This window comes from Perognathus longimembris, chromosome 14, assembly GCF_023159225.1.
Source record: "Perognathus longimembris pacificus isolate PPM17 chromosome 14, ASM2315922v1, whole genome shotgun sequence".
NCBI lineage: Eukaryota > Metazoa > Chordata > Mammalia > Rodentia > Heteromyidae > Perognathus > Perognathus longimembris.
This window is the reverse complement of record NC_063174.1, coordinates 38,389,300-38,403,070: the sequence shown is the minus strand read 5'-3', so window position 1 is coordinate 38,403,070 and position 13,771 is coordinate 38,389,300. Positions and strand designations below refer to the sequence as shown.

General features: G+C 44.9%; 3 protein-coding genes across 3 annotated transcripts in view; 2 read left to right on the top strand and 1 right to left on the bottom strand.

The window, feature by feature from the left end:
- The first annotated feature begins 5,129 nt into the window (after nucleotides 1-5,129).
- LOC125363274 (cytochrome c, somatic) lies at nucleotides 5,130-5,497 on the top strand. The gene has a single exon (XM_048362380.1). The coding sequence runs from the start codon at nucleotides 5,158-5,160 to the stop codon at nucleotides 5,473-5,475; it is 318 nt and encodes a 105-aa protein (XP_048218337.1). The 5' UTR covers nucleotides 5,130-5,157; the 3' UTR covers nucleotides 5,476-5,497.
- Nucleotides 5,498-8,411: 2,914 nt separating this feature from the next.
- LOC125363024 (proline-rich protein HaeIII subfamily 1-like) lies at nucleotides 8,412-9,164 on the bottom strand. Its single transcript, XM_048362004.1, has one exon. The coding sequence runs from the start codon at nucleotides 9,162-9,164 to the stop codon at nucleotides 8,412-8,414; it is 753 nt and encodes a 250-aa protein (XP_048217961.1).
- The window catches only part of Map3k9 (mitogen-activated protein kinase kinase kinase 9), a 54,519-nt gene continuing 49,627 nt past the window's right edge, over nucleotides 8,880-13,771 (top strand). The window contains exon 1 of the mRNA XM_048362365.1: nucleotides 8,880-9,562. Coding sequence (XP_048218322.1) covers nucleotides 9,163-9,562 — 400 coding nt within the window. The 5' untranslated portion in view covers nucleotides 8,880-9,162. The remainder of the gene's footprint in view (nucleotides 9,563-13,771) is intronic.

The window sequence follows — 13,771 nt, the reverse complement described above, 5'->3', positions numbered from 1 at the left end:
AGGCGAGCAGGCCAACTGCTGCCCCTTCCAATACCTTCCTCTACACCTCACGCTGACTATTTCTTTCTTTCTTTTTTTTTTTTTCTTTTTTTGCCAGTCCTGGGCTTGGACTCAGGGCCTGAGCACTGTCCCTGGCTTCCTTTTGCTCAAGGCTAGCACTCTGCCACTTGAGCTACAGCGCCACTTCTGGCCATTTTCTATATATGTGGTGCTGGGGAACCGAACTTAGGGCTTCATGTATGTGAGGCAAGCACTCTTGTCACTAGACCATATTCCCAGCCCATGCTGACTACTTCTGTAGATCTCTAGTTGTAGGTAGCTGCAGATGAGGACCAGTGGCTTCCATTGGCATTCTTAGCACTGTCTTTTGCACCTACTCCCTTCATTCAGTCTAGTCAGAATGGCACCTCTGGGTGCAGGTTTGCAGCCTGAGCCCAGGGAAGGCTCCTCTTATATTCAAGAGGGTCGAGAGATAGCAATCCCAGTTTTCCCTAGTGCTTCCTTTACTAAGGACCTGCTTGAGTAGGGGTTAGGGAGGAACCAAGCCATGGCACGACCAATGAGAAGGAAGAGCCATAGTGAGCCAGGACCCAGTCCTAAGCTCTGATCCTCAGGTCCCTGTTGAGGAGGCTTGTCATTCCGGTGGAAGGTGAGAGTGCCCTGTATGGGTGATTTGAAAAACAGCTACTTTCTCCTGACTCCAGATGGTTGGGATCAATCCTGAACTACATTTTTGTGTTACATTCACATTAAAAAAAAGGAAAATTACACACACACACACACACACACACACACACACACACACACACACGAATCCTTCTAGGGTTTCTAGTGGCAGTTGAAATACTGCCACATGTGGTCATCAGAAGATAAGCCCTTCCTCACATCAATATGGGAAAGCTCCTTGGTCTCTGGGAACAGGAGCACTTCCTGTTTCTACTTAAACCCCTCCTGTCTTGTTCTGCAGCGGTGAAATGCCTCTTGATCATGTACAAGGGTTTCACTGTGTCTGGCTTCTGAATCACGTTCCAGTTGCTTGGCTCTGCCACTTGGACCTTATCCTCATTTTTAACATAACTACTAAATCTTTTTTTCCAATCAGTGTAATTAAAGGAGTGATATAAAAAAACAAAGCATAAAATACATCATTTTATGTTCATTTTTATGTACAGTAGCTCTCTTGTCAACATTCCTTTTTTCTAACTGAAATGATGTGTGCTTTGACCAACATCTCCCTCATTTACCCACCCCCAGACTTCCATTTTATGGGTTTCCAGCATCAGATTTCTTACTTTTCTAATTAGAAAATCAGTATGGGTTAATGGTAGGGAACACTAAATAGGCCAGGACAAAGAAAATAATCAACTCTAATCCCATCATCAAGATTGGAGTAGTGGGGCTGGGGATACGGCCTAGTGGCAAGAGTGCTTGTCTCATATACGTGAGGGCCTGGGTTCAATTCCCCAGCACCACACATACAGAAAATGGCCAGAAGTGGCGCTGTGGCTCAAGTGGCAGAGTGCTAGCCTTGAGCAAAAAGAAGCCAGGGACAGTGCTCAGGCCCTGAGTCCAAGCCCCAGGACTGGCCAAAGGGGGGAAAAAAAAAGATTGGAGTAAATCCTGTTCATATCTTTCTTTCAATAACATTCATGCATGTTCCCTCTTGATACATCAATTATTTTTAAATTACAAAAGATTAGTTTCTGCTTCCCCTCTACCCCCCCACTTAATGTGGTTATTTTTCTGGTCATTACATGGTCCTTATAAACCCCAATGGTTAGGGATAATCCTTGTAATGGACTATCTCTTCTTGTATCTAGTTGGGAGCCCTTGACAGTAAGGCTTAAATGAAGGCCTTGAAGAGCTAGCACAGTGACAGCAGTGTAATTTCATAGAGAGCTATCCCAGGGGCTCAATATGCCACCAGCCAGAATGAAGCAGACATTCTGTTTGACCTTTACTCCTTGATTTAAGGCTCTGATCCTTGTTCAAATGCAGCTCTCTAGAGAGTTGACATGCGAAACCACTTCCTTACTCTGTTCTCCTTCTAAACCTAGGTTTTCCTAGGAGCTAGGAGGAAGAGGGAAAAAAGGAGAGATTCCTTACCACTCTGATGTTCAGAAGCAGCGCTCATTCTCAGAAGGTAGGAATAAAAATACTGTCACTTCCAAGAACATTTATAAATAACTGAGTACTTATGGGTTAGTTACTGCCAGGAGACCCCTTACTTCATCTAACCTTATAACCCTATTCAGCAAAGGCTTAGAGAGGCAAAGTGCCCCATCCACTGCATCCTTTCCTAAATCATTTGCTTAAAATCACAATTGATACAAATGGAGCTTATGAATTAGGGTCTAAAAGTCCTTTTCCTCATTGTCAGGGAATAAGAAACAAGCAGGGCAAACTGACCTTTCTTTGCTTTTTTCCTTTCTTAAAGAAAGGCTGACATGTGCACTAAAGTACTGATTTAAAATGATTCCCAAAAGGAACAAGGGGAGAGCGACACTCATTCACTCCATCATATTTTGGGCTCAAATAGTAAGTAGGTGCACAAAACATACATACACCATGGGTGGCCAGAGGGAAGTATTATTATCCCTAATTTCCAGATAAGGGATCTGAGGCACTGGAGGAGAAAAGTATCATTCAGAGTCTAAATTTAAATTTGAATCCAAAAATTTAAATTCAAAATCCAAAACATCAAACTGGTTATTTTTGTTTTATTCTTTCTCTTATTTATTTTTTTGGTTCCCTGACTGGGAAGCTAACTCTTTATTTCATTTACTTGCCAGTCCTGGAGTTTGAACTCTGGGCCTGAGCTTCTTTGTACTCAAGTTGAGCACTCTACTACTTGAGCCACACCACCACTTCTGGCTTTTTTGAGCAGTTTATTAGAGATAAGAGTCTCATGAGTTTCCCGCCTGGGCTGGCTTCGAACCATGATGCTCAGATTGCAGCCTCCTGAGTAGCCAGAATTACAGGTGTGAGCTACCAGCACCTGGCTTCTTTTATTCCTTTAGAAAAACTTTAGGTTCAGCTTCTTGCCAAGAGACCTCTGGTGCGTGTTTCTGAGGATAATACATAGAGAAAGAGATCAACATGATGAAAATTTGCTGGGTGATACGCAGTATGCTTTTGGATGTCTTATTTATTCCTGCAAACATCCATAAAAAAGGTTCTATTATTATACCTAAGCCAAAATGCGGAAACTAGGGTTCAAAACAGTATAAGGCTACCTCTTTATTTGTTTGTTTGTTTTTTTGCCAGTCCTGGGCCTTGGATTCAGGGCCTGAGCATTGTTCCTGGCTTCTTTTTGCTCAAGGCTAGCACTCTGCTACTTGAGCCACAACACCACCTCTGGTGGTTTTTTCTATATATGTGGTGCTGGGGAATCAAACCTAGGGCTCCATGTATATGAGGCAAACACTCTTGCCACTAGGCCATATTCTCAGCCCTGTTTTTGTTGTTGTTGTTGTTTTTGCCAATCCTGGGCCTTGGACTCAGGGCCTGAGCACTGTCCCTGGCTTCCTTTTGCGCAAGGCTAGCACTCTGCCACTTGAGCCACAGCACCACTTCTGGCCGTTTTCTGTATATGTGGTGCTGGGGAATCGAACCCAGGGCCTCATGTATATGAGGCAAGCTCTCTTGCTACTAGGCCATATCCCCAGCCCCTGTTTTTGTTTTTTTAAAGGCTAGAGTGAGGATATGTCATGATCTTCTAATCTAAGTCTAGTGTCAACCTGAATCTCTGACTGTCATAATTTTCTCCTTGCTTTGTGCTAATTGTTCTAGTATGGTTAAAAAAAAAAAAAAAAGAGTTCCTTTTTGGGTGACATTTGTCACCCAAACGTCTCACTTAGGAACATAATAGTGGTGAAATTTGGAAATTCCACCTGGATCTCAAAGTCTCAAAATCATGTTTTAGTCCCTGTTTTGCTCTGTCCTCTTCTCTGGCTAGATTTTTTGTTGTTGTTTTTGAAACAGGATCTTGCTATGTAGCTCAGGCTGGCCTCAAACTGGTGATTCTCTTGCCTCAGCCTCCCTCAAGCTAGAATTTCTATCATTGCCCATTACATTAGTTCCCAAACCCATGACTTCTATTGTCTACCAATTAAATTAATTAATATCCTTCAATGTCCAATGCTGGCCTCTCCGAATTCATCCCTCATCTACTGTAGAAGTATTATTTAGTCACTTCGCAGTCCTGCTCAAAACCTTCCTTCTATCTATTGCATAAAACCCAAACTTTCTAGGCTTATGTCCAAGTCAGCCGTTCAAGTGTGACTATTTCCTGAGAGTCAATTAGGTGACAGGAATTCTCCAGGTGCTGGGAAAACTGTGGAGAACCAGATAAACTGGTTCCTGCCCTTATGGCAAACATGCTTGGCATTAAATAATTACAAATAATCAATTAAATAATTACAAGGATGAGTCAAATAATTACAAGGTCCTCTACAACTCGTTTACAATCCATCTTTTCAGAGTTTTCTCATCCTTTGATTCCATCCAAATGGTCTCATTTTTCCACCATTTCCTTGTTCTGTTTTGCCAGTCGTGGAGCTTGAACTCAGGGCCTGAGCACTGTCCCTGGCTTCTTTTTGCTCAAGGCTAGCACTCTGCCACTTGAGCCACAGTGCCACTTCTGGCTTTTTCCATATTTGTGGTGCTGAGTAATCGAACCCAGGGCTTCATGTATACGTGGCAAGCACTCTACCACTAGGCCATATGCCCAGCCCTTTCCACCATTTCCCACATCCATGGTTGTACCTCTTCCTTCCTTCCTTTCCTGAACCCTAGCTCTTTCCTGTTCTTACCCATATCCCTCCAGGACCAGTTCTGTTTCCACCTCTTCCATGAAGCCCTGTCAGACAACCGTGAATTCCTAGCACTTATCCATTCAACAAATATTTACTGAATGACTTGCTGAAGTGTTTGATGAATTATTCTTCACGAGATCTTAAATACTTGCTGTGGTATTAAAGATTTAAATTACACAGGGAGTGAGTTGCCTATTTCTAAGGGATCAAGGATTGTTTTCCTCTTCCCCTCTTCTCAAAACTATGTAGAACATACAACATTAAAGACAAGCCCAGAGAGCAGGACATCTGGCTTTCGAGCTGCTGTCTGCTGTAGTAGCGACAGAGGAGCAAATTTAAAATGGGTGATGTTGAGAAAGGCAAGAAGATTTTTGTTCAGAAGTGTGCCCAGTGCCACACCGTTGAAAAGGGAGGCAAGCACAAGACTGGGCCTAATCTCCATGGTCTGTTTGGTCGGAAGACAGGTCAAGCAGCTGGATTCACTTACACAGATGCCAATAAGAACAAAGGAATAACCTGGGGAGAGGATACACTGATGGAGTACTTGGAGAATCCCAAAAAGTACATCCCAGGAACAAAAATGATCTTCGCTGGCATTAAGAAGAAGGGAGAAAGGGCAGACTTGATAGCTTACCTCAAAAAAGCTACAAATGAATAATAGCCACTGCCTTATTTTATTTTATTTTTTTTTGCCAGTCCTGGGCCTTGGACTCAGGGCCTGAGCACTGTCCCTGGCTTCTTTTTGCTCAAGGCTAGCACTCTGCCACTTGAGCCACAGCGCCGCTTCTGGCCGTTTTCTGTATATGTGGTGCTGGGGAATCGAACCTAGGGCCTCGTGTATCCGAGGCAGGCACTCTTGCCACTAGGCTATATCCCCAGCCCAGCCACTGCCTTATTTATTTATTGCAAAACAAATGTCTCATGGCTTTTTAATGTGTACCATAATTCAATTGATCTCTAATACCAGATTTCATATCATGAATGGCTGGCAGAATATTTTTGGGCAGTCCTGATTTAAGTAAAATTGACTTATGGTTAAGTGAATGTGATCTTTAAAAAAAAATACTGTCATTTGTTCCCCTTTCTGTGATATGATTGGACTTACTAATGTTCAATTTTTCAACAAGTTAGGGAATACCATCTCCTAATCTGTCAGATTGGCTTTATATTCAGATTTATATAGCTAACTATGAGAACATCTTTTAAACATGGGGGGAAATCCCTTCACTGTCTGATAATCAAGCAAAATTAACCTGTTTGAATTTGTGATTATTAACTTGTTAAAGGCAGTGGTTGAAGATAAGGAAGCAATGTCTATATTTTCGGTATTCACTAAGCCAATTTAATTACAATTCCCTGTCTCTGAAATCTGCCTTTTACTTATTGAAAGATATTTTAGTGTGGCTTATGTATAAATGTCAAATAAAGAATATTTAACACTTCTAAAAAAATAAAAAAATAAAAAATAAAGACAAGCAAAATGACAATTAAGGATATCCAAGTGCTCATAGTCCTACTAGTTCAACAGACCCACTAGGCATTTCTTCTGATGTTTTCTTTATTTCTCTGTGTCTATACCTAGTTTGTAAAAATACTTTCTTTCCTAAAGGAAAACTTTATGAAGAAAATCCATTTTCATCTAAACACTTGTGACTCATGCCTGTAATCCTAGCTTTTGGGAGGGCTAAGATTTGAGGACCACAGTTTAAAGCCACAGGAAAGTCAGTGAAATGGTCAGAAGTGGAGCTCTTGTTCAAGTGGTAGCTGTGGTTCAAATGCCAGCTTTGAGAGGAAAAAGTTAAGAGACAGCACCCAGGCCCTGAGTTTAAGCCTCAATACTGGCAAGGAAAAAAAGAGAAAATCTTTAAGATGCTAAGTTCTCTTCTGTGCTTCTAACACTTCTGTTTTTAAAAAAAAAAAAAAAAAACTTACTCAGACTCATCTGTCTCTCCTCCAGTTAATCAATCCTATCTACATTTAGGGCGTTTACTGCAGGGATTGTCTCAAGAATTACTCTGGATACTATTTTGAAGAATACTACTTACCTCTCATTTTCAAGACCTTAAATGTGTGCTAGGTTTATAGTGCAGCCATATGGACCAGCAAAGCACAGAATGTCCATACTACTAGCACCTGAGATCTTTCAGTCATGCCCCTCACTTTTTTTTCAAGAAAACTTGTCCAGTGTTGTACAATTGCTTGATTTTTTTTAAAAGAAATGTTTCTTAGTAATAAGCCCCAAACTAAGATTCAACAATAGTCAAGTAGCATGGTGGTACATGCCTGTAATCCCAGCACTCTGGAGCCAGAGGCAAGACAATTTCAAATTCAAAGCTAACTTGGGTTACATAGTGAGACCCTGTCTCAAACAAAAACAAACCAACCTATTTACCTCAGTGAAATACTAACTTTTGCTTAAATAACTTGGGTCTGTTCTTGCTTTGAAAGGGAAAAGTTTGGAAGACATCAGGCTAGAATTTTTATAGGAAGCAGACATAGGTATGGTAGTATGAGAGCACAGTAGAAACATTAGGGACCACCAATCTCGTTCTTACTCAAGGTTTGAAGAGAAAAAAAAAAATGGAGTCTGAGCAGGGGGCCAGTGGCTCATGCCTTTAATCCTAGCTACTCAGGAGGCTGAGATCTGCAGATGGAGGTTTGAAGCTAGCTGGGACAAAAAGTCCCTGTCAGATGCTTACTTCCAATTAACTACTCAAAAACTGGAAATGGCACTGTGGCTCAAAGTGGTGGAAGCTACCCTTGAGCACAAAGAGCTCAGGGACAGGCCCTGGGCCCTGGGTTCAAGTCCAACCACTGACCAAAAAAAAAAATAGAAAAAATGGAGTCTGTATAACAAAGAGTTAGAGAAAGCCAGGCCTTGCTGAGGAGCAAGGCTCTAGCTTGTATCTATGTCTATATATCTATACCTACACACACACACACACACACACACACACACACGCTTTGGTTTTTATCTCTATAGGCATCACCACCAGTGGAGGTGCAATTAAAACTAGGCAAGAGAAACTCGAGGACAGTCGAAAGGAAGATTCTCATCAGAGACCACAGCTTTCTCAACCTCAGGTTGAAGCCCATACAGATGGTCTGTGGCCTTTCTCTTCCCCTTCTAAGGCCACGGTGGTATTGAACGCTTTACTAGGAATGTATGCAAATCTTTATGAAGGCCAGAAGTGCAGACTGAAAAGCTCTCCTAATGCACCTCCCAATGGGCCAGAAAGGCTTCAATAAGGAGCTGGAGGCTCCCCTGTGAGGGCGAGAAGGGGCATCCAAACTCGTCTCCGAGGTTAGGCCAAGAGGCAGATGCGAAAGGTGCAGAACCAACTGAAAAGAGAGTTATTTTTCTGGGTGGGAGAGGGGTGCACCCCTGCTCATTTCTCTGCTCCATTCTATAGCCCCTTTGGTGTGAAAACACCGTGCACCCCAGAAGAGCTCCAATCCACCTACCGCAAACAAAAGGAGCGGCTTCCCTAGCATCCCGGTCCTCTGAATGAACGCCCGCCGTCACCTTTCAGGACCCTCCCCTCGCTGCGGACGTGCCCAATGAGGCCCGGCCTTCCTCACAGCGGGAGGCGTTCAACTCTTCCAGGAAACGGACAGGTGCGGTGGACCAATGGTTGGAGCCACGGCGGGCCAATGAGAGAGAGCGCTGGGTCGACCTGGGGTTCGAGAATAGGAGGAGAACCCTCCAAGAGGGCGGGACAAGGGGAGGTGCGAAGACGAGGGAAAGGGATGAGAGGAACCTGCGAGGCCACCCCAACCTCGGAGTTGGGGGGTGCGGGTGGACACCCGGGATCGGGTCACCGCAGCCAATAGCAGCACGGCCTGATGCAGGGGGCGGGGCCCAGGCACCAAGCCCCGCCCCTCAGGTCCGCAGGGTTGGGGCGGAGCCAGGCCTGCGTCAGGTGGTCCCGGGCGTGCGGGCGGCGCAGGGGGCGGGGCGCGCGCTGCGCGGGGCGGATTGGGGAGCGGCTGCGGACGGGCGGGCGGCGGGCACCGGCTGCGGGCAGGTATACGCACGGCTGAGGAAGTGAGGCCGCCCCCGGGGGCGGGGGGGGGGCGACGCGCAGGCGGGGACTCCGGCTCGCCGCGCCCCTCTGCTGCGGTGAGCGCTTGGCCGTCGGCGCCCTCGTCTAGCCGCGCCGCGCCGCTCCGAGCCGCCAGCCCGGGGCCAGTCGGCTCTCCCCGCCCCGGCAGCCCGGGCCCTACCTGCGGCCGCCGTCGGGGGGGAGGGGGATCCCCCCAGCTCTGCGGAGCCGCATGAACAATAGGCGGCGGCGGCTCCTGCGGGCGGCGGCGGCCCCGCACCCTATGGATCGGCCGCTCCATGGAGCCCCCGAGCGCGCTTCTCGGCTGCTTGGCGAGCGCCGCCGCTGCCGCCCCGCCGGGGGAGGATGGAACGGGGGCCGGGGCCGAGGAGGAGGAGGAAGAGGAGGAGGAGGCGGCGGCGGCCCCCAGGGGGTTGGGTTCGGACGCCCCTCTGCCCTACTGGACGGCTGTGTTCGAGTACGAGGCTGCGGGCGAGGACGAGCTGACCCTGCGGCTGGGCGACGTGGTGGAGGTGCTGTCCAAGGACTCGCAGGTGTCCGGCGACGAGGGCTGGTGGACCGGGCAGCTGAACCAGCGGGTGGGCATCTTCCCCAGCAACTACGTGACCCCGCGAAGCGCCTTCTCGAGCCGCTGCCCGCCTGGCGGCGAGGACCCCAGTTGCTACCCGCCCATTCAGTGTAAGGCGAAGGCGGGGCGCGGAGTGGGGTGGAGGGACGGGATGGAGGCCTGGGGTGGTCGAGGAGGGAGGGCAGGCCTGGCGGAGGGTGGTAGGTTAGAAGTGGGAAGGTCGGGTGGGGCGTGATGGACTCTGCGGGTGGGGTAGGGGGGCGGTGCGCGCGCGATCTCCGGCTGCCCGGGCTTCAGATTGGTGAGGTGGATATCCCTGAGACGCCCCTAGGCCAGACCTGGAATTCAGACTCCTGGGCTTCTTAACCTTCCTCTCCCCACTCAGCAAGAACCCCTGGGGTCCACGTCCCGAAACCCAAGCCTGGGAGTCTCCCCTCTTCCCAGTCTTTCCCCCTTACTCTTCTCCCCTTCAAGTCGGGAAAGATTTTCAGGCAAGCGGGTAGTTGGTTACTGCCATAAGCTAAGTCCCCAGACCAGGGACTTTGCCAACCTCTTGTGTCGCCTGTCCCCGCCTCTTAAAGGTATTTGCTGTGAGAGAGGTGGAGGGTTGGGCTGGCCGGCGTACAAGTCCCGGAAGCATGTGTGAACTCAGGGCTGGAGTGTCTTTGAAATGTGTTGATTTCCTGGATCCTAGTGCTGTATTTCAGAATTGCACCTTTAGGAGTCTCGCTGAATAATATGTTAAGAAAGGTGTGTGTGAAGTACTGGGGGTGGGCTGGGGAAGTGATGGGTGGGGAAATTATTAGAAAGGGGCAAAGTCCCTTAGGAGTTGAGCAGCACAAGGTCTTTTAACAGTCTTGCAGTTCAGATTTTTCTCCTCTCCTCACACCCTAGATCTTTGCCTATATTTGGAATTTCCCAAACCTCATGGGGGCCATGCCCAAGGTACTCTCCCAGGGCCTTTCTCCCAGTGTCCTGGTTTCCATCAATTTCCCAAGAGCACTCTGGCCCACACCTTTAGTGAAAATCCCATTGTTTTTTCTTTAGATTTCCCTAAACAACTATACGTGCTTGACTGTTTTAGAAGTATGCAAATATGTTCTTATGCAGTTTACCCTCGTTCTTGTGTGTCTCTGTGTGTCTGTGTGTGCACGTGCACACACACACACACACACACACACACACACCCCAGTCTTGAACCAGACTCGAACTTTTTTGCTCAAGGCAAGTGCTCTACCACTTGAGCCACAGCTCCACTTCCGGCTTTTTTTGTGTGTTTAATTTGGTGTTTAGTCTCTGGGGCTTTCCTTCCCAGCGCGGCACCCTTATCCTCAAATCTCAGACCCCTTAGTAGCTAGGATTACAGACAGGAGCCACTAGAGCCCAACTACACTGTTTTTGTGTTTGAGAGTTTCATAATTTCTTCTCTTAATAAGGCATTGCTAGTATGTATTTATTATTGAACATTTACTTCAATTGTCACAGTTATTTTTGTGGCTAACTTATCTCCACCTGGATAATGGTGACGTTTTATCTTAAGATATGTAGTAGCTACTATCAAAATCATTAGTTTTTCTTGTTTTTCTACTCTTCTCTTGGTGTTTTGAATGCCAAATTGATACTCAGATTTTTAATTTTCTTTGTGTTTCTCTCATTCAGTTTAAAGCTTTATATTTCTACCTTTTGATCTCTAGAATGCCTGGTGACAAATTAAATTGTTTCCAGTGCCGCATCTTTTTGGCACTGGTTTGGTAAGATAAAGGCCAGTCAAAGCTCCCGGCATAATGTTTTGAAATAGTGTGAAAGATAAGTTTGGCCCTATGTTGGAAGACATAAAAATAGTGGCATGTTAGGAAACATTGTAGTTTTAAACACAAGTCTGAGTTTAGGTTCTTTGTTAAGTTCTGTTTTTAACAACAGCTAGTATCAGAATTCATGTGCAGTTTGTGAGCAGAAACTCAGTTTCTTCAGAGTCTTGATCGCCGTCATAGCAGTCAAGAGTGAATATGACAAGCTAAAGAATCTTTGTGCAGGGAGCCAGACATGTCAAGAGTGTGTTCACTAGGAGCTCCTTTTCTCTAAGGTGGCCAGGACTTACCTATATTATGATCAAACTTGTCTTGGGTAGAATCGATTCTGAAATCTAGAACCCAGATGATGAGGAAGGAAGAAGTATCATTGTGTTTGAATAACATAGCATTGGAAACTCATGGTTGTTAAGTCCTCTAATTTGGCTTTGCTAAATTTGATTACCATCAATTCTTTTTTTTTTTTTTTGCCAGTCCTGGGGCTTGGACTCAGGGCCTGAGCACTGTCCCTGGCTTCTTTTTGCTCAAGGCTAGCACTCTGCCACTTGAGCCACAGCGCCACTTCTGGCCATTTTCTGTATATGTGGTGCTGAGGAATCGAACCCAGGGCCTCATGTATACAAGGCAAGCACTCTTGCCACTAGGCCATATTCCCAGCCCCCATCAATTCTTGATAATTGAGAAACTTCATTTCCAGCTAGAAGTTGTTGAGTATCTAGTGACAGATACACTGTTAGATACCTGGAGATAAATGACAAAAAGGTGCTTGAAAGTTACATGAGGTCATGTAAATAGGAAATTTCATTTTAGTGCTTGGAAAAGACAGTTGGTTCTCTGATCTGCATAGATTTATCCACAAATTCAATTTGTGTGAGTCAGAAAATAAAAATGACTGACAAATTTTTTTCTCCAAAGACTTGAAATATAAAGGAGACACCAACAACTCTTGCACAGAGTTACCCTTTTGAACTTCCTCTCTGGGATTTCTGTCACAGCATCCAGGTTATATTCTAGATTGTGTGACTAGATGATACACTAAGTCAAGCAATAATGCTCAGTTAATAAGTCCAGTTTTGTTAGTTTTTCAAAGTGAGATTTCTGTTCCAACTTTATTCCAAAGGGAAAATCACTAAACTTTTTATTAAAAAAAATAAAATGATATTATAAACCACTTACATTTATTTAATCCTTTTTTTTTCTTGCCTACTTGTAGGTATTAGGGTTCAGCTTTCCTTTGATGACAAATATGAAAAAATCAGGGGCATAGTAAAACGTGTAAATGTAAAGTTCCAAATTTATCATCTTGGGTGATATAGTCCTAGGAATTTTAAATGTTTCTCTTCCATGACAGTTGTGTCTGTTTGAAAATAAGGCATTAATTTTATTAGTAATTAGCTCTTTTTCTTACATCCACTAGAAATGTCAGAATGTATTTTCAGGTATATTTAAGATTAAAAAAATTATCTTTAAATAGTTGTACAAAGGAGTTACCATCTAGGGAAGCAGTTTATGAATACAATGTATATTTATCAGTGTTACACCTTTTAACATTCTTACCCATCCCCTCACTCTTCTTAATTTTGTAGGTTATATATGGGATTTAAAAAATAATTGGGGCTGGGCATATGGCCTAGTGGCAAGAGTGCTTGCCTTGTATATATGAATCCCTAGGTTTGATTCCTCAGCACCACATACATAGGAAACAGCCAGAAGTGGTGCTGTGGCTCAAGTAGCAGAGTGCTAGCCTTGAGAAAAAAAAAAAAAAAGAAGAAGCCAGGGACAGAGCTCAGGCCCTGAGTTCAAGGCCCAGGACTGGCAATAAATAAATAAATAATTACCATAAAGATGATGTACATACAGAGGGGTTACAGTTATATAAATCAGGTAAAGAGTACTTTTTTTTTTTTTGGACAGTGTCATCCCTTCCCATCCCATCCCTTCCCTCTCCCAGTTTTTCCTTCCTATTCCCACCCACAGGATATATGGTACATTTTCAGCATAGTGTCTAGTGAGTTCCATTGCTACATTTGTTTACTCTTTGCTCCTCCATTTCTGCGCCCCCACCTTACCCTCCCAAAGATAGATAAATGAACAAACAAGACAAAAAGGAAAGAAAACAAAACAAAGCCCCTTGTTTCCACTTCCTGGAGTTCATTTCAATAAATATTATCTTATCTGATCAGATGCACATAGGCATTGAGTCTTTGTGTTCCTTTCCTAAGAGTATCCTCCTTTGGTCTCACTGTGTGTGAATGCCTAGAGTCCCATATAATGTATCATGTCCTGATGTATTTTAGATCTAGCTTCTTCATGTGAGAGAAAACCATTTGTCTTTCTGAGCTTGGCTTACTTCACTTAACATGATTTGTTCTAGGTCTATCCATTTTCCTGGAAATGACATAATCTTTCTAATGGCTGTGTAAAATTCCATTGTGTATAGGTACCACATATTTTGTATCCACTCATCTATGGTAGGGCACCTGGGCTTTTTCCATAACTTGGCTATTATGA